Source organism: Cygnus atratus, chromosome 8, assembly GCF_013377495.2.
Source record: "Cygnus atratus isolate AKBS03 ecotype Queensland, Australia chromosome 8, CAtr_DNAZoo_HiC_assembly, whole genome shotgun sequence".
NCBI lineage: Eukaryota > Metazoa > Chordata > Aves > Anseriformes > Anatidae > Cygnus > Cygnus atratus.
This window is the reverse complement of record NC_066369.1, coordinates 23070013-23091677: the sequence shown is the minus strand read 5'-3', so window position 1 is coordinate 23091677 and position 21665 is coordinate 23070013. Positions and strand designations below refer to the sequence as shown.

The following is a 21665-nucleotide window of genomic DNA, read 5'->3' as shown; positions in this document are numbered from 1 at the left end:
ATAAGGAGTCATGTAATCTTTGAATCCTTTAAGAATCACAGTATCTACCTTAGCATTCAGCCTCGCTAAGGAAAAATGGAATTAGAAAGGGGGATAAAAAGAGGGAGACTGACGTTACCAGTGAACAAACTGACAAGCTCCTAACTCAATTCTTCCTTCTTCCATCAAACAAAAAGAAACCTGGGGTAGACTTTGTTTTCTCCTCAGCAAGGAGAGAAGAAGAAAAGGGGCAGTGTGATACTGGATCATTTGGACATAATCTAACCGATTCCACAGCAGAGCCTTCCTACCCTCATGCTAAAATCCTAACTAAGGCACAGCTAAAAAAAAAAAAAAAAAAACAAACACACAAAGTACGAAGTCCATGTAGGATGATTTACATTCTTTGAGACACTGTATAAAACAGACGTACGCTTGCATTCCCCTGTTGTCCTTCAGGAAGGAAAGGCATATTTGTGCCAAAGGCTCAATTCTCATCATTCTGTATCTTTTCGACTAATTAAGAAAAAAAGTGCTTAAAAAGAAAACAAAACTTACACATATATTTTCTACCACAGTCTGAAATAGCTGTCATGTGTCTTTCTGTATACACAGAAAGTTTTCTCCAGTGACCTTTTCCATAGAGCCCCAAATAAAGTATTTGGCTGCAGCACTCTCTGAGAAGCTATTCAATCTTGACTTGAAGGCATCAAAAATGGAAAAAGTCTGGAACTTCCAGTAAATGTGTTCCTGCAATCGTTAGCTTGATGAGTAGGGAATGGCAGCTTATAAGCTTGCCAATACCAGAATGAATTACATGGGGCTATCAGCAATTTCCAAACAAACAAAAGGAGGTACTGCTCTGCACAACAGTCACATTGTGATATTCGTTACTGTAAAAGGTTAAAAAAAACGTTTACATAAACATGGCTAAAAGTTTTGGGCAAATTCACCGAAGATTCATGAAGAAATACAAAGAATTCTCAAAACAGAAAAACACACTGAAGACGACTCCAAACCACAAATAGCTGCAAGTATTCAGGAAAAGGATTCTGCCTTAGGCACCTGCAATCAGCTGCTATCAGAGTGAAGCTAACCCAGTATAATCATTCTATCTTCTTATTCATGTAGAAAGAGCAAAAGTAGTCCTTGGTGAAGACTGCATCCTAAAAGACGAACTCTACAAAGGAGCTAGGGGTAACAGAGAAGTTCGAAACTGAAAAATAGTTCTAAAAAGCATGTGATAGCTCTGACAGTTCATGTAAGCCTTGAACAGACTAAAAGAACTTAATGTCATAAATGAGCTGTATGAGTATCGTGGTATTGTCTCCATATACAACACTGATGAGACTGTTACAGAAAATCATGTCAGGTCCTACATTTCAAGATGAGCATTAATAAAATGGAAAGATCTAAAATAAATGTTTTCAGGGCAGAAAACCAGATCAGAGTTGGACTTCAGGAACATTCCTTATCAGGAACTTTACAGGAAAGTCAATAAGTATGACAAGACATTCTAAAACATTATGAGGACATGGCATTTTACTCCATACAGGCTAGGCAGCATCCAACCCTACCCAACAGTGAAAAAAGGTGAAACATCTCGTTGGTCCAACCACTTTCTACTCATGTGCCAAAAGGCAAATAAACTCTAAGGAGGATCTTGCATTCAGGTTTCAGTCAGAACCTTCACTTCACTTTACATAATATGGATATACTTCAAGAGCCTTTCATTTCTGTTGGTAAAAAGAAATCTTTTCTCACCATGCTGATTCAGACCTCATCCTACTGACTGCTACCAAACTTTATTACACTTCTGTCTTGTAGAAAAAGAATCTGAAAGGTTAGAACAGTTGCAGTAACTATATCTGAAGATTACTAGATTTTTCCATGGTAGCTTCAGTATAATCAAAGCAACAATTCTTTCAGTTGTTCTGTAACCCAGTGGTATTTGAGTAGCGTCAGTACAAGATGACCAAAGGCATACCAATTTCACTGATTGGAAAGCAATGACCACAAAAGATGCCATAAAGTAGTTCCTATGTACAATGCATCTCGCAAGAAAACAATTGAGAAGTTGTGAACAAGCTTTTATCCTATTACTCACATTTTCTAATCACCAAAGAAACTGAAAAGAAGGGAGATAATCAAGAAAGGAGTCTGCATCTACTGTATTGGAGTGTGCATGTTCAGATGCACAATGAATCATCTGTACAGAATCACATGGTTCATCTTTTAGCTGTGTTCAGTTAGTTTGTTGTATTATCTATGCTGAACATAAAATACCTTTTACATATCCTAAACTGTAATTGAAAGTGGAGGCAAATTTCAGGAATCGCTCAATATTCACTCAAAAAGTTCTATCCAGCTTATTCAAAATGAACTAAAACATGAAGAGCAATTCGTTTTGCTATGACTTTGTGGTTCTTTCAGGTCACTGCATCCTGCCATCTTCTGTGGTCTGTACCGTCGGATCAGAATGGAGAACTGCCTCTACCATAAAAGCAAAACCACTAAAGGCTATCTTGGCAATCAAATCATTACACTGTGGACCAAAGCTTTGTGTACTCTCCAGGGTAGTTTAAGTGAATTCAATAAACAGCTGCACACCTTACACTCGTAAGGCTAGAGGTCTAAGTCCATCGACACTGACAGCTTATACAACATATAACGAAGCTGCTTGTGATATTTAGTATTTGCTACAGAAACACCAGAAATCCTCTCAACACAACTTGGACCCTGCTTATGGGGAGATGTGGTGTGAAGAAAGTCCACAATACACAATAGCATGATCCAATGATGAAGATCAATTTATGGATCATTTTCCACACAACAAGAGCACTCACATTCAAAATCAGGCTACAACAACCACAGCTTTCCAGTTATCATCAACATGATGTAATGCTTTTATCACATGCTTTTATTATCAAGGAACTTTGAAAAGAACAATACCTTAACCTAGCATACTGAGATTCAAAATTCACACTTTTCATGAGTCAAAACTCATTATTTTTCTTACTCTATTTAGCAACAAATAAAAACAACAGGACATCAGTTTGCGGCAGTCTTTAAAGATCCAACACTTCCTTACATAACACATCGTCTGCTGGGAAAAAAAGATCACTTTCCGGAAGATTATTAGCTGACAATTTCAATGGAATGTTTTTCTTAAATCTTTGGTAACATTTGTCTGTGCAACCAAATGAGCCAACTGTTTCACTGTCAATCTGAAACTGAAGTATTTGGGGATTTTTATTTATTTATTTTGATCGAGCTATGTTTATCCAGAGATTTATAAACGTGTCCCTTTGAGACAAACTGACAGACTACGGAAACAAGGAAGGTTGATGAGGTAACTTGTTTAAAAACACACACACACACACACACACAACTTGGCAGTCAACCTAAGGAAACTCGCCTGACAGCTTGACTGAATTTCTTCTGGATTTCCTGCCTATTTGCAGCATTCAATTGGAGAAACTAAGACCTGCAGAGCAAAGCTGTGCATTGACAATGAATTGTAATAGGAACTCATTCTGAACCACAACAAATGCTGCTTATGAGGCTTGGTCCTAGGGAGAAAAGTGCTTAGAAAATGCCTAAAATCCTCCAGTTTTCCACAATACTCGAGCTTTCACAGTGAATTTTCTGTTTCCATTTTGTTAGGTTTAGATTCCTGTGCAGAAATGCCCCATCCCCCACACCCAATCCACTATGGAAGGCGGCTTACCCACTCCTCTGCCATACAAATGTAAATTTGCTGTCGATAAGGGTGGAGGAAAGGGTTCATTCAACTACAGCCCAACTGTTTTCATACTGTACCATAGAAGGTATATTCAGATGAGACACCAGCTTCCAGGCAGAAACAAGTTCCTTGGCTCAAGCCACCTAGAAAGCTAACATCTTTGGAAAGGAATCTTCAATTAAACTTTAATATTTACATAAGATGTTGTATTCACTATGTAAACATTCTTGTTCTGAAGTTAAAACTGGCATTAGAACAGAATGGAAACTAACTTCTCTGATGTTACATTTCAAATACAATTCCATGTTTAAAGGAAACACTTGTTCTGATAGGTGGAGAAGTTATTGCTGCAAATCTAAACCTGAAGGAACAACTGTTTAGTACGTGTTTAGATGACATTGCCAAAATCAGGATTCTGTTACTTGATTCTGGGATAGTTCTCATGCTTTAGAGACATTTGGACTTGAACATCAGTAATGAATACCTTTAATGGGAACGTGAACAAAGCCAAAGCTCAAGGACCTAATACCAACTCCTGTCCAATTTCCCTAATGAAAGGTATTCATATTTACTGAAAAGGTGATAGAAACAACAAAATCTGTAGTTTCAAGAATCCCACAGAAAAGAACGCTTTAAAGCCAGTTAGCCTGTGATCTATTTACCCGCAGAAACTGGTTCTACAGAACGGAAAACTTGGGATGGATCTCATATCTCACACTGGCACACCCTGAGAAAACTTTACTATGCAGAAGGCTTCCTCAACTGTCCTCTTCAGTTCTTCCACATTCCTGGCTAATGGCACTTTTTCTGCAGCCCCCCACAGCAGCAGTGGTTCTCACATACTGACTTGCCCTATCTGCAAACTCTTCCCAAACTTCTGCTTCTGATCTTTACTTCATCATTAAAGCCACATTTGACTTTCAAGACCAAGCAAGACAAGTTTTTGCATAGAAATGGTGCTTTCTTCGCAGAGTTGAAGAGTTATAAGAACAAGAAATCCCAGAGGTATACGACTATACCAAGCTGTATTTCACTTATTTTTGTCATTGTGAACACTAAATTCTTCAGAACAAAAATGTGATGCTCGGCAAAATAGCCCCTTCTCTTATATTACACTAACTTAACATCTACAAATAAGGAATTAAACTGTTGACATACGCATTCGAAAAAAAAAAAACATTTCAGTTAACTTATTTTTCTTTCATCACTCCACTCAGAACAGAGTCTACAGCACTGAATATATTCTTCCAACTTAATCCACACACAGTTCATTTCAACATACCTTAAATACATGCATGGTTTTACCCTCATTTCCAGATGACGTTTAAAGTGCTTGGACATGTCCCCATGCCATTAAATCATATCATTTTGTCTGCTTAAGACCAATGACATCGATTCAAACACTGTCTCTGAAAGAAATACTTGAAGATAAGCCAACACATTTGAGGCTAGAGGATTTTACTCTCCCCTGCTGTCCTTGTCCACACTGGACTAAGCGTACATTGATATGCAGGGAAATGCGTAACAGGCAGGTTCTTGGCTGATGGCTTCTGACAGATTTTTATTCTTCTCTTTTTGCTGCTATAGAAAAACTTCTGCTATACATTTCCCAAAATTTTGTCATCCTCCCTTAAAATGCTAGATGACTTAAAAGTTTGTTGTTTTGTTGTGTGTTTTTTTTTGTAAATAGAAATCCTTTTTCCCTACATTTATTCAGTACACACAAAAAAAAAAAAGCACTGATAAAGCAATGAATTCATTCACGATTTCAAAGGTTTCCAAGTGCAATGACAATTTTTTTCTTCTCTTCCGCCAGGATCTGTATCAGACCTCCCATTTTTAAGAGTTCTTCTGTGTATTTTTCTTTGAAAACTATTTTTCTCAAAAAATCCTAGATGCATAAAAATTTGGCACTCTCTCACGCTTTATTTTTTTTACTTTTGCTCAACAGAACCTATTGCATTCAGTCATGGGAAAGGAAACAAAAAAAAGAGAGATGTTGACTTAGCGCCCCAAAGCATTTTCTCAGAGGAAAAGTGTGACATTAATTATTTTAAAAGGTGTGCGAAGACAATCTCTTTCCATAAAACTAGCAGGAAAAAAAACTGTAGGGCTTCATGTTAAAAAGAAAAAAAATATTTTACATTTATTGCAAATTACAGTTACATTGTATTCCAAATTCAATTCAAGCATACAGTCATTACGCATGATGTTACAGTACTGCCATGTCCAGCAACCAACACTTGATAAAAAAACAAACGTGCTTTATTTCAACAGCAACATATTCACAATATATGATCTTTAAAGTGTTCAGACATCCTATTGAATTAATGCAACATTGAGCTTTGTAGTTACAATCTTTCATTCTTTGTTTAAAAAAGTAAATAAATCAAAGCTCACCAGTACAAAATTAAAATATGACATTCAGGCATCGTTTGAATTGTCACCTGGGCTTTTGTCTCAAGAACTGACAGGGAATATCAATGTGTTAATTGAAACAAGCAGTATGCAATCCACAGGACATCTTTAGCATATGTTTCCTTCTAAGGGTTGACAAGAGCTTTCTTGAATTTTTCAGCACTAGAGGCTAAGGTTTCCATTTTCAAGCCAAAATACGAACAAAAATGTTGCGTATTTACATAAACATATATTTTCTCAGCAGTATCTTTCCACAGAAATCACAGACAATACTGTATCTGTTTTAAGATCTCAAAAAAGAAAACAGGAGTATGGCAACAGTTGCATGAAAGTGTTGAAAAAAATCTTTAAAGCTGTATTTCTCTCTGTAATTCAAAAGGCCCAGAAAAATAAATCAAATCAGAAACCTAGCTCCATAATGGAACATTCTTACTGATGAAGGAGAATGAGCTACTGGATGTAACAAGGCAAAGCTCAATACTCAAAGCTATCATAATTTAAAATTAGATATAATTATCCTTAACAAAACCAGGCACTGTGGAAAGGGGCTTTGGAACAGCTGCTCCTCTTCAATTTAAATGCTCATTTGTTTTACATTGACCTAGAAATCAGTATCCTCCTAACCAAAAGCCAATTAGATAATAGTGTCTCTTTGAAGCTTGTAGAATACAATTTTTTTAAATGTCTTTAATACTAAAAAGCAAAGAAATAAAACTGCAGACGATGCCACAAGTACGCTCTGCTTCATGATGCACAACCAAAACCTGAGGGTTCCCCTCCTCGTGCTTTCTTAAGGTCAGATTTACAGCCCAGGAAAGACACTCATCGCTTCCTTGTGCTAACCTTTCAGTGCAGTCTCAGGCTGGGACAGGCACAGAATGCTGTGAAGAGGACACATGGAAAGACCTGTTTGCTGCATCAGCTTCCCATCGTTCCCTCCACGGATAAAAAGTAATACGCCGAACTGACAACGAGGAAGTATTACGAGAAGTGTTTCAAAAGCTGTCCTTCCAGCCTTGTCAGAGTTAGGTCACTAACATCCGTGCTTCTAGAGACAGAAGGATGTCAGATTCTTTCAGTACTACAATACAAATAAGTTGCTCCTCGAGCAACAGAATTAAAAACACCAGGTTTCCTACATACTCAATTTTGCCTTTTGTCATCTTGCTACCTCCTGTGTTCTTTAAAAGCAGCTTCAGCTCTCCTATTTTGCCTGCACCCAAAGGAGACAGCATGTCCCCCAGCTAATCGGTGAGCTGTGTGCTCTGCGATATTTGTGTCAGCCAGTGCTATCAAGCCACAATAAACAGTGGACTGCATCTCTCTCAGAGAGAACTTGCGGGGGTGTCTCCTACTCGGCTCCAATTCTTATGAAATTGCAATTACAATTATTTTTGACATTTCTTCCTCTTTTCAAGCCTGGATAAAATTGGCCAGAGGCTTGGAAGTTGCCAGGAAAGAAGGAATAATTGCGCTAACTTTGATTCCCTACCACTGTTCAATGTTTCTTGCAATCATAATCATTTACGCCATTACTTTCAGATTTGGCTAAAGCCAATGCCAAAAATACATGTGCACCCATAGATCTCTTCCAGCTCTGGAGAGACAAAATGATGTTGAGAGACAGTTTGATTACAGTCAAATACAAAGCCGTAATTTCTTGGTCATGATTTCTTGGTCTTCTGAGTCTTGGCACCATCCCTAGAGAAAATTCTTTCCATGAAAAAGAAGGAGAGGCTTTTTTCTATGCATCAAAAAGAGAAGCTTCTCAAAAAGCTGGTAACATACCGAGTCTGACAGGATCCAGGACAAAACTAATTATGGCAGGAAACTACATTAGAAAACAGAGAATTCAATTCTACCACAACATTAGGACTTCAGAGAAGAAGAAAACCAGCAACCACCAGTAGCAATCCACAGTTGCATGCTGAAAAATTATCTGCTAATGTCAAAGGCTTAATATTGAAAGGAAATTTCAAAAATTGCCAATACTGTCAAGTAAAAAAGCTTATATTGGCAGGATGATCTCATACCAGAATGCAAATCAGTACAGTCAAGGTAGAATTCAAGGGAAGGAGCCACTCTTTCCAAAACAGGTGGTGAAGCTGAAGAAACCTCACTCTCCTAAGGTTTCCTTCTGAAGACACTGAAATGGAAAGCAACTAAACAGAAGTGTGAAGTGGGATGAAAAAAACCACAAGTGTGACAATAGCAGCATGATTCTAAATATATCTCAAAGTTATCTGGCATCAGCATCAGTTTATTGTAGAAATTTGCTCTGTTCCATGCTACGTGGAAGAGCCTTGCTCCTGAACTTCCCACACTAGCAGTCCAATTTCCTTCTCAGTACTGCCTTCAAAGCTCTTTTTGTAACAGGAAGAAGAGTGGAAAAGTCCAAAAAAACCATTCCTGTCCAGCCAAGCTAGAGTTAAGGAGTAAACAGATTACCCAGGAGGTTTCAGTGCAACCAGCACCATGTCAAACCCAGGCAAAATAATTATTTTAATCCTGTATCAACTTCTCCAAGTAAAGTGCAAAAGTAGAAATAACATCAGTTGTTGAGACTGTTATGGAAAATAAGGTTCCAAATAAATCGCTGCCATTTCTGAGAAGAGTTCTTAGGTGCTTTTGGATAGGGGGAGCAAGGGAGGATTAAATTACTGCCCCTGCTGTTAAAGTAAACATGCAAACATCAGACTTAGAATTCTTTGGAGCCTTTAACTTGCCAACAAACTACATTTCCAAAAAATGTATCTCTGGGAAACAGCAAAACTGTCTGGATTAAAAACCAGGCAGTCAATTGAATTTTAAAAAGTAGCTGTCAGAAGAAGAATCAGTACTGAATAGGACCGTTTTGTGTCAACAGAACAGTCATGCATATAAGACTATTCAGCATTTTAATTGATGACCTAGAAATAAATATAAAACCACTGATGAAAAACTTACTGTAAGAGCAGAGTATAAACAGTGAGATCAGCACTGTCAGGGGTATCTGAATGACTCGGTAAGACTGATCTATTCAAATGCTGTTTAGATACAACCAAATGGTTAATTGCACTAGTAACAGGCAACTGGAGCACAAAGGGAACACCTGCATGTCTAACTCCACAGATCTCTTCTTTTTAAACATTGGTACCACCTTTGCCAGTTTCCAGTCCTCAACTACTGAAACTATTTTAAGTAATAGGTTACACAGCACAATTAGTGGTTCACATGTTTCATCCCTGAATTGTGTCGAAAGCTGTGTCATGATCTCCTTTTATTCACTGAATTAACAACCTCCTTTATCCTGTTTTTAACCACTCCATTTTCCTTTTAACCATTCTTAACTGTCCTTTGCAGGTGGGAAGAGGAAACAGCATTTCTCTGTGCGTCTAACAGGAGGTCTTTACCTAGGTTCCCTAGAGACTATAAAGGAACAGGTCTCTTTGCTGAGGTTCCTCACTCTTTCACAAGCTTTCTCCTAAATCAGTTCATCTTCTTGAAACTGAAAGCAACTTTAATAGGTTTTTCTGATTATTTTTAGTTCTGCCTGCATATATTTATTCCAGCTGCTATTAAAGTGTGGCTTTTTGACTTACATTTTGAACTAGAACTGAGTGCTGCTAAGGATAAAAGCAATGCTACCTGTATCTCTGGTTTACACACAAGTAACAAATCTCCTCCCACTAAGATTTCATTCTACAGTGCCCGAGTCTCCTCGGCACACTGCCGTCAGCACCACTTACCCTGGTCACGTAGTGGGTAAGACAGACCCCAGATTACTACTACTTAATGAGATCCAGGTTTCAACCCTGATGCAGCTGGGGTTGGGGGTTCCTTTAAACATGCAGCACCACTCAGCCACAACCCCAACACATTTCATCTTTCCCACTTACTTTTCTTTGGGGACAAAATACTTGGACACAAGAACTTGATGTAAATGAAACAGCCAGTCCTCAGCATAAAATGCTCAAATTCTGACATGGTTATGTGATTAAAGTAATTACCCAGAAAACAGATAGCAAAAAATATAATTTTGCTTAAGGCTAGTGGGCATTATTATACACTTCCCACTCGTCTGGACTGAGGTATTCAGCACAGAGCAGCAGCTCCGAACAAACAGGTTGAGCTCAATTACGTAGCTCGGGTGGAATCAAGTTAAATCAACTTCCTCCATTTTAGTTAACACAAAACAGAGTTTAATCATCCATTCACTACATTCTCCAGAACGTGAAACTGTGATTACCTACTTTTAAACCCTCAACCAACCAGAGAAGTCTCCTGATGAGCAAAGAAAAACGGAGCTAAAAATTACTTAAGGTTGTCCACAACCATTCTCAGATGGAGATTTCATACAATACAGGCAAAGCTCGATGCTAAAAGCCTTGGTTAATAATGGGACAAAAAAAAGAAACCAGATAGCAGATGGAAGGTCATGCATCATTAATGTACTTAATTGAAGAAGATACGCACCACAATTCTTTTCTCTTGAAATTACTATAATTTATAGTATAGTAAGCCAATCTTGTACCTGTGTTTTAAATTCAAAGCACCCTACATTTTAGTTTAGTTTGAAAGTCAAATTATTTGGGTGAATTAAAGCAAAACAACAAAAACTTACCTAAAACAACCAAACGGTTACTTAATTTTATGTTGCGAATGGTCATTTGAGCAGAATTGAAGAGCTCGTGGATGAAAAGCTCATGATTCGGAACACTTCATTTAGCAAGAAAATACTACAGAAACAAAGGTTGTATAAGAACTAGTTACTGTATGATAAAAAAAAAAAATTTGGTGCAAATTTTGACCAACAATAGATCTGTAATATAAGATACAACACTATAGCTTTCACCGTAAGATCTCCAGACCAGTAGCCCACAGCCCAAAGAACGTAGAGTGGAGAAGAATTAAGGAGGTCACAGAAGAAGTATACTTGTACACAAAGCAGTCTGACTCGTAACTTTTCTAGCTACTGTCAAATAATGAAAATGAATATTTGCTGGGGAGAGTTTTCTTCCTGTTTTCTGGAGATAGGGGAAGCCACAGAGAAAAATAAATATTTATGGGAGAACATAGTAGGAACACAAACTTAGGGACATCAAAATAGTCAGGAGTCTTTAAAAGGATCCGGCTCTCACTAGAGATAGCACAGTATACAAAGCTGCAAACAGGCAACCAAGGTTGGCAACCCTGATGAAATGAAAGCAGTGATGAACACTTTGACCTTTGCCTCCGACCCCTGGACTCTTGACAGAGTGATAAACACACTATGTATTTTCCTTGGCAACACTCATTAAGTAAATTAGTTCAATTATCAATATTCAGAAAATTCAAGATGCAAATTTGCCAAAAGTATCTCTGCAGAGTTATGTGGTTACATTTGCTTCTACTAGAAGCCAGTGTGAAAACTTTAGTGTGTGCAGTGTAACCATATCTGTGTAAACTAACAACATAGCTGCATACCTTTAACATAAAGACTATCAAATACTCCCTTCTAATTGTGACTGAAGACAAATACAGAAAGCACCTTAGATTTAAAGTTGCATGTTTTATTTAAAATCCAAGGCAGAGAATTTTAATTTCAAGTTTCACACAATACTTTGTTTCCATGGGCAAATTATGCAACTCTGCAATAGGGGTTCATCGTGTAACTATTTTTTACTGTCGCTATACCATATGACCTCATTAAAATAATGAGGTTTGAACATTCGTATCTTCAATTAGAGTTTTGTGGCTTCAAGCAGTTAAAGAACAAATGCTGCCATTAACCTAGACAATACCCTCAAATACACACCAAATATATTAACAACGTTACTGAATCATGAGGTCATTGTGAAAATATAAGTCTCAGTGGATTCCATCACAAAGCAAAATCTTGAGGATTTTAATAGGATATTATTTAAGGTATAAAATTAAAATCTCTCATTAAGTTATCTCAACAGCTCATTTAATTTATCAGGCTCAAAAATATTTTAAAGGTTATTTTAGGTTAATTACATTTCACATCCTTTCATGACAGATCTGAAACCCTGTACTTCTTTCAGTCCTCTGTTATAAACATTTTCCCCTTGCCAATAACTTAAAGTTCACACTGACACACATTTTTGCATACTTGCACTACAGTTTCAACATGACATATTCATGATGTACACAGAATCCATTTTTATTTTTTTCCCAAATGGAAACTTGGTCACTGAAATAAACAACAAAAGCAAGAAGCAAACAAAGCTTCAGATGAAGCACAATAAATTTTGCTTTTACATACTTAACCAGCCACAACTGCTTTTCAGTGAACAAAATTTGGATCAGTCCAAAATGTTGCAATACAGTAATCTTCCTCATGTATTCCCAATAATAAATGACGCTTTGAAAAAACAGCCTGGTAATTACTCCTAGTCTGTAAAGGATATTACTCCTAGTTTGTAAAGGAAAGAACTATATGGACTCCAAATCAAGACTGCAAGTGTAATGGTTATTCTGATTTTATACCTCGTGTTCTCACAGACCAATGACTCTGCAGTTCCCACCTTTGAAGAGTTAAAAACTGCAGAAATGCTCAGGTTAGCAATAACAATGAAGTAAAGCCCAGAAAAAAGACCAAGGCATTTCCTACTTTGAATAATTGACTTCAGAATCTGAACAGTACCTTTACCGGAATCAGTAATAGGTGAGTGATACAGGTACACTATCTATAAAGTGACTGCAGAAATAAGTTATTTCATAGCCCTGTCCATCTGAGTTTTCCTAACATTAATAAACTGAGCTTCACAGAAAGTCTGTGAGGTATGCTTTCCTCCCAGTTTTACTGATGACCAAGTGATTTAACCTCTCTGTATCTCAGTTTATCAAAGTTCAGATATCAGGATTGTTGCATAAGCCTCAGGCTTTAGTACTGTTTCAGTTACAAGGCTGAACTTATCTCTGCCAAGTGATAACACCTCTCCCCCTCTAGTAATCTCAAGGTAATAAGGACTGTAGATTAACTCTTAGGCAAGATTCTGAGCTACAGCTGTTCAGAGGTGAAGCATATAAACAACTGTATTCCCATTTTCCTCAAAGCAGTAGAATAAGCAATCACCAAGTCTCTAGAGCTGTAACTGTTTTGCTGGGAAGATGCACTGCATGGCGTGGATAAACCAAAATAACACAGTACAGTTAAAACACACCAAACAACAAAATAGCTGCCAAACACAGGGGATTACGCTACTAATTTCTAGAGCATTTCCAAAGCTTTTGTTAGTCACAGACTTATGAGGGGTTTTTTTATAGATAACTTAAAGCTCAAAACAGTGTGTATTACTGGAACAAAGTAGCTTGAAACTCAGGCAACCAAACTATCTCATGCTTGAAGACTGACCTTCTCATTACCTACCGCATCCTAGGAAACAGTTACCAGATGCAGAAAGCAGCTACATTAAAATACTAAACGTGGACATCTCATGCTGCCTACAGTAATACCTACCAAAAAAAAAAAAAAAATATATATATATAAGGAAACTTCTGAATACTTTAGATTTTTCAAGTTTGTTTGCTTTTACTGTCTACATCAGTATATTCTCATATAAAGGCCAAAAGGAATCACAGAACACTCTTATGGAACAAAGCATCGTTCCAGTGACAATGTCTATTCAAGACTGTCTGAATAACTCTTTGTATTGTCTTAAGTTCCTCACACCTCCCCAAGAAAAAAAAAAAAAAAAGCTAATTTTCCATGCACACTACAGCAGTTTCTCACTTTACACCTACAATAGTGCTGCTGTCAGGAGCAGAACTGACTGCACGTGCCAAAAATCAATTCAACATATTCATAGACAAAAAGTAACACACAGCATCTGAAGATAATGAGAACTGCAATCATTCAAACTGACAGTCTAGTGCCTAACAATTATCACAAGGCAAGTTTTATGAATTCATATTTCCTATGATGACAAGCCTCAGGTTACACAGAAGGGTGTTCAAATTTTTCTTTCCAGTATGAAAACCCCCTTTGAGCCAATGAGTCCACTCCAAAATGATATACACTTAACTGGAGTTAAAAAAATGCTGACCTGAAAAGACTGAAAAGACTTCATAGCAAGATGCTGACTGTGTTCAAGTACTATGCACTATATATTAAGCATAACAGTGGTACAGAATTTGTCACAATTATTTGCAGTTCTTTATTCAGATACGCATTCATTATTTAGAATGAAATTTCATAGTGAAAATCCTAACAGGACGATCAGTTTGGAATGCCACTGTGAAGCATATGTTCCCGAATTTATCAAGAAAATATGCAGAATTATAGCATATGCGTTTCACTTTTCCCACCAGAGATGCCTTAAAGCTGTGACAAAGGTAAATCTCTGCAAGCACTCTAGGCACTGCCTAGTGCTCAGAATACTCAAGTATGTTCAAAGAAGCTCTTCTGCAATTTGCTTATAATGACATTTACTCCTCTGCAAAAGGCCTGATTCTCCCCTTCTCCACATTGTCAGATCCTTGTCCTCACTTTCAAGTCTTATCACTCAGCCCGTGCCAGTATGTCCAACCCTCCACCCAGAACTTGCTCCCCACCTCTCCCTCAAATCCAGTCCCTTCAAGAAAACACAAATCTGGACAGTGCTTTAGTTCTTCAGGCAACACTTACCTTCTATCTAATCTCCTCAGTGCCACATCTTCCGAAATCCGTAACTTACCCAAACTCTCAAAGATTTGCTCACAGACTTCACAGGATAAGCAAATGTAAATTTTTAATTAGTATGCATAAACTTAGGCTTCACATGATCTTAATCTGGAAATCCATTTACTTCCCAACTCAGGCTATTACTGCTATTTTAAAACACAATTTCCATGACTTGATACAGTAATAAATTTCATTCATATAACCATAGTCCTCTTCTATCTTCTACTTTTCTAATAATATGAGACTCGTAAAGTCAAGTATTAAAAGTTCTTTACACCCCAGAACAAGTATATGGTCTTCATGAGCTGTAACTTTAATTATTTTTTATTATTTTAATATTTTTGATTATTTTTCAGTTAAAAATATTTTCAAATGTCTTCAGCAACATTTAAACAGTCAACACCTTATCTCCTAAAACACAAGCAAAAAGTAAGGTTACCTATAACAAAACATTTTGGAAAAAGAGCAGCTGCATGTTTCAGAACACACAAATGTAAATGAAGGTTTCTCATCAGACTCAAACGTCTGCTCCTGCGATAAGTATGCAATCAATCGGCAGGAGGTAGCTCTACACACAACTGGCATTAATGACTTGTCCCCCAACTACTGCTGTATTTTTCAGTAAGAAGACAGAGATTACATCTAATTCTTTTGCAAGGAGGTAGAAGTCTAAGCTCTGTGCACTCACATCACTGTGAGCATTCGTATCAAGCAGCAAGCTAGAGTGCAGTGGAAGACCAGCTTTGCAAGCTAATGCTTAATTTGCTAATCAGATACCTGCAAGTCACCACAAACTCCATTCCTTCCAAGGCCTCATCACTGTGAAATTAGTGAATAATCCTAAATAATACACAGCGAGTCTGTTAAAGCACTGCAAACCAAGTAGGAGACCCAGATATAGAATTTCCTTTCAAAACTAATAGGGTTTTGGAAGCAGAATATAAAAAAGTGGAACTTCTAACTACACTGCATTTCAGCTGGATTTTTCAATTGTTAATTTCTGTAGCAAATTTGCAAACAAGACAGTGTTAATGTCTCCTTCTAGCTGCACTATACAGGAAAACATCTCACTCTCTTCTTTAGGTTGGCCCTGTAGCAATGGTGTCATTTTGTGTTGAAAATGCAATTCGCTATGCTGAGATGAAACCTCCAGTACTTCAGCACCACCTAGCAGGTTATAGACCAAAACACAGTTAGGCAACACAGCTTTTGACCCCAAAAAAATGCAAAAAACAATGATTGATCTATTTGCCTCAAAAAAAAAAAAATCTTATTTTCTTCTTAACTATCCTAATCACCAACTTTCTGTTACCAGAAAATCACTGTTGCAAGCCATGGTACATTAAAATATGAAGCTAATTCATACTCCAGCTAAAGAAGAAGCCAGATTATTAGCAAGTGGTTACTGTAGAACACAATCACACAAATAGCATTCTTGTGCTGCAAAATCACAAACAATTAATTAGCAGGATCTCTGAAAACCTTTTACTAAAAGTTACTTAGATCTCAGGGTTAAATTATTTATCTCAATTGCTACACGCCCACCAGCAGATGGCAGAACACCACCGCAAATTGCTCACCAGACTTTACAGACATCAGCAATTGGTTTTAGCCTTAACATGAATATAAAGGGAATAATCTAAATTGTGTCATTACAAACCCAAACCTGTAGCCAACTAGCCACTCTCTCTGGTAGCCAAGAATGATACAGAGGTGAAGTACAACATTTTGTAATAAAGAGCAGAAAGAGCAAACTGCACAGGGGCAATACACTGCCACAGGAGGTTTATATATCAGGTACAACTGATTCTATTTCTAATATAGCTAAACTAAATCAAAAGCAAAGGAATAAAAACTTAGAAAATCAACAGTGAATATTCTCTCCTAAAAAGCACACCTCAACTTGAACAGCAAAACTAATATGCCACAGTGTGAAGTCTGTCTCAGTTACCAGGTTTCCAGCACAGGCTCCCTCCCTGCCCCAAGGATGACTGTTTGCCCCGTTCTGCTCAGAATAACCTAATCAGCACAGCTTTAGGTAACTGAACGGTCAGAACAGATGAGGCTGAATCGGGGCTGTCACTGGCTTAGTGTAATTCAACACAGGAAGTTCTTCAGCGTGTGAGTAATTTCAAGGCCTTGCATCTGAGACTTTCTGTCCTCCAGATTGTTATTCAAAATCTAAGAGGTTTTGTTGTGTGTGGTTTTTTTTAACTACTTCTTGTAGAACAAGACCAGGGAAAGGCAAACTTTCTGATGCACTCTACAACATGATTGGCTCATTTTAACCATTACCTTGCAAAGCGGATGCAAAACCATAAGTCATTTGAAATTATTCTCTGAACAGGACACTGACTCTGGAAGGAAACCTTACAAGTCTGGCATCAGGATTAACAAGGCACCAACAGAGTCACCAGACTTCATCTCTGAAAACAAAAAAATGACCCAGACCATATATTGTGTGGTACAGAATACAAGGAAGAAAGTTTATGCCAACAAGAGACCTGCTGCTAAACTAGAATCCTCAACCTTATTTTCGAAAATGATGCTCAGTTTTCAGTTCAAGGAGTACAGGGAGCAGTTCAGAAAGCTTAAGTTTGTAAGAAGGAAAGGGAAAAAAAAGGTTCAAAATTTCTTTCACAAAAGTATCAAATTTTCCAATGACAGGCTTCCTTCAAGTGTTTTCCCATCACCACTGTTGGCAACAGGAACATGCATGGTTTCTTATTCTTGGACCATCTCTAATTTTTCCAGGCACTAGATAGTGAGCAACGCATGAGAGATGTAGCCCAGGAGTTGGGCTCAATGATCCTTGCAGGTCCCTTCCAACTTGGGATATTCTGTGATTCTAATTTATGGGTAGCACACTATCGGATGTTCTTTCACAAAAAGCTGGAGACAGTGCTTGAGATGTGCTATGTGCAAAGAGAACACGCACGCACACATGCACGCACACTCCTCTTTCTCCACAAACATAAATACATATTTGGCGACGGTGTGGTACTCCAGTTGAGCAGCCTATCCTTAACAATAAAAATTAAGGAAAAATCATCCCTTGTCCACCCATACACACTCCAACCCTGGAATATTAACACTTTGTGGCATTGAAATAAATTGCTTTTGGCAATCAAATTCACTCTATGAATTTTGTCAGAATAACTGTTTGCAAGAAAGACCCTCCCAATCCACCTCCTCTACAATAATGTTCTCTTCTCAAGTTTTTCCCTTTCTAAAATTAACAAGCCCTGATGCTTTTCATGTCTTTTTTTCAAAAGAGAATGCATCCTTATCGCCAATCATTCTCATCAGTTGTCTTCAAAGCACAATCCAAATCCTAACTCCTTTAAGACAGGGAGTCTGCAAGCCAAGTTTTCAGATAAATGAATCCCCAAACTAAGTCATGAGAGATTTTCCACATTATTATCCTTCTATTCCTTATACACAGTTTTTCTATCCATCACCCTGTATTTTTTTCCTTCATTTTTACTACATTTGAGTCTTGAGAGCAGAAAATATCAGAGATGCCCAGAACAAAGCCTGTGTCTTTATTCCCCCCAATTACTTTTTTTCGGCATCACCTGAGGGAATTAAATTCTTAAATATGGAATAAAAATCATAGGACACTCCTCACCAGAAGTCCATCTACTACAATCACAGACGTGTCTTAGAGTTCATGATGAACTGAAGGTCATGGTATGAAGTCCTCACATATTTAGAAGGCACACAGATCTGATCAACATCACAAGAGCACTCGGCATTCAGGCTATGATGGCTTCCTTCTCAAGTCAAGGATCTAGTGGCAAGTGCTATGCAAGCCCATTAAACCAGATTATCACACATGTAAAGAACTGAAACGTTCTAACAATAAATTATGCTTATGAAGTTTAGCATGTTACAATGTCATTTCCAATTCTTGAGCTGTTGCTAGTAAGTAGCCTAGCTATCAGTCTTGTTTCAGAAGCTACAAACTAATTTCTAAGGAGTTGCTACCATTAATTTATTGTTTAACTTTGTAAACAAAATTGAAAAAAATAAATTTAAGCACAGAAAAAAAAAAAAAACCACCACCGCTGAATACCAACAAAGCAATTTGGCAAAGCAAAATACACTGATACCTACAGTACCATAAAGTGGAAGCAGAAATAACGCACGTAGCTCTGAGTATTATGCCTTCCCAGTACCACACTCTCATTTCTCCCTAGCTATCCTTCTATTGTATTAGTAACGAATAATAGGAGAATTAAATGCTCTAACAATCAAGACTGGCACATTAAAATGACACTCTGCATTACTGAACCTACTCATCTCTTAATAGAGCTATTCTTCTAAGAAGATTAATTATACTGGCAAGAAACCCTTTGCTGTACTAATTTGTGAAACATATTTCAATACCACAAGCATATTAGAAGAGCTGCAAACACATAACTAGCTCTGAGATCCCAGGACTCACTGCATTTAATTAGGTGTTCATCCTGTGACCAGCTCTTTAGTCATTGCTTTAGAAGCCCATTTCATATAAAAAAATTTAATTTCTAGGCTTAATTAACTGCAACTGCAATTAACATACAGCCCACCATAAACCATACAGAGGTAGGAAAACGGCCATATACTTCAGTACCTAGCAACAACACAGAAGGACAAATACTGGATTTATAGCTGAATTTGTCTGCTTTAATTAGAAAGATGATTATTTTAAAATAAATTATTGACATTGCATTTCATATCAGAGCATTTGATAGACAGCACAAACACTGCCATGACAAACTGAAAATACATCACATTAATATGCAGCACTACCATGCAAACACATCTGCAGCCCACTGAATTGTGCGAAGCTGTTAAACAACAAAGCAGGATTCCAAATTAAATATCTGAGAACTAGTGCTTTGGTTTAAAGCATAGCTATTTTCATTAAGCTATAAAACTTCAAGGTATTTGCCTACCACCAGGCAATAAATCTGTATTTCAATGTTTTGCTTTTTCCCTTTTTCCTCTTTTTTTTTTTCCTTAAGTCCCCACCAGATAAGTACTTGGATGTCATGTTCATGTGCCAATTTTTACTTCTATTCATATAGAGAAATTACAACCACTGCTAAGAACAAATATTTAAGACCAAAACCAACAGAAGAGTATCTACTGACAGGCACCAAAGACAAGACAATACAATTAAATCAAATCAATGTAGTAGCACATCTAAAAATGCTAAGACTACAAACACTTCATTTTGAAACCAAAACACAAACACATGGATTTTTTGACATCAAAGATTTTAATTTCTTTTCAAATCCTGGTGGTACCATACTGCCAAGGATTCCCAAAAAAGTCTAACGGGTAGCAATCTAAGGGCTACTACATACAAGGTACACCATTTAACTTAAGGGGTCATTGCTTCAATAAACTAGAAGCATTAGAAGGGGTCATTGCTTCTTACAATATAAGAAACATTTACCCAGTTCCTTACAGCCCTACAAGATGGTGCAGTTGACACACCAAAATTTGCTCATTTCAGTAACACTTGCTATAGGGACAACATTACGGAAACTCGGCAAAAAAAATAAGCTTCTAGCTTTGCTTTTAGTTTACCATTTATGAACAATTAATGTTGCATGTATGACTGCCCAAAAATAGCTGATAGCTGTCTTTTCCTACTCTTAAACTTCTCTTCTCCTTGCACTTCAAAAATTTAAAATAGTTAGAGGGAATAAGGAACATCAAAAAACAGAAGTTATGTTCCTTTTGGTTTGCAATTCCATCTTGACTATAGCCAGTTGAATTTCCTTCCCACATATAACATTCTCTTCTTAGAGAATGCTAATTTAACAGATGCAACATTCTTCAAAAATATATTCATTTCTACTAAAACCGTTTGACAGAAACCATGCAGAACAGCAGATGTCAGTTCCAGCTTTTCAATTCCATGGACAGTTATTCCTTTCAGCTTCATCCCCCTAGCTGCTCTCTGGGGAAATAGGCCAAGGTAGCTACTCAGAAAGCTGCTTCCCAATTAAACTTGTTTCAGATGGTCAGGTTCCCATGCTCACATCTCTCTAGACTTCCAGTGATATTTTTTTTTCTTTCAGGAATCAGGCAGCTTAAGTAGCATCAAAAAAGAGCTTCCCCCAAAAAGAAATAATTCTTTGTACGCACAATTTTTTCCTTTTCATTTTTTTGTCAAAAAACAGGATGAATACATTCTTCTCTTAATTCACCTCCAACCCAAAAAAATGGGCACATGAACAAAACGCGGCTTTCAGTGAGAGGGAGGAGAGAAAGCAAGGTAAAAACCATAGCAAGGGATCACACCACTCTTGATTTATAGCATGAAATCATCAAGATTATTGCCAGACTTACTCACCAAGCCAGCAGTAAGTGAAGGAGCAGATTGTCCTAGAGACTGATTTCTCATGCGAACCAGGTTTGAGGTATCTCCAGGTGGCTGCCATATTGTCTGTCCCACTCCACTGTGGACACTATTTGATAAGGGAAGTAGCTGTTTTCCTTTAAAAACAAAACCAAAATACTATCAACTTGTTTTTAAACAAGTTTGCAAGTTCATAATACCATGCTGATAACAAATGTTGCATATGTAGAAGAAATTGCTCATAAAAAAGCAATTTAAAAGTTTTGATTGGAGAGAACTTGTAAAAGTATACTACCTGTGAATTCATTACCTTTTATAATTAAATATTTTTAAATTATTTACTTTCATTATCAGGTAACGGACAAATCCAAAATCTTACAGAAACAGACTTCTATCACTTCATACCTTTCTGTAATTTGCACCGATTAAGAAGAAAACAGCATTTGCTGCCAATTAAAGCATTTATTGCCCTACAAAGAGGAAATGTTCATGTTACAATATCCTTGAAGTATAAC

The 21665-nt window shown here is 37.2% G+C and overlaps 1 protein-coding gene across 4 annotated transcripts in view; it reads right to left on the bottom strand.

Annotated features, from left to right (window-relative positions):
* Positions 1–21665, bottom strand: part of MAST2 (microtubule associated serine/threonine kinase 2) — a 192420-nt gene that overhangs the window by 147486 nt on the left and 23269 nt on the right. For all 4 annotated transcript variants that reach the window (XM_035537681.2, XM_035537680.2, XM_050712246.1 and 1 more), the window contains exon 3: positions 21145–21287. In XM_035537681.2, the coding sequence (XP_035393574.1) occupies positions 21145–21287 (143 nt within the window). The remainder of the gene's footprint in view (positions 1–21144; positions 21288–21665) is intronic.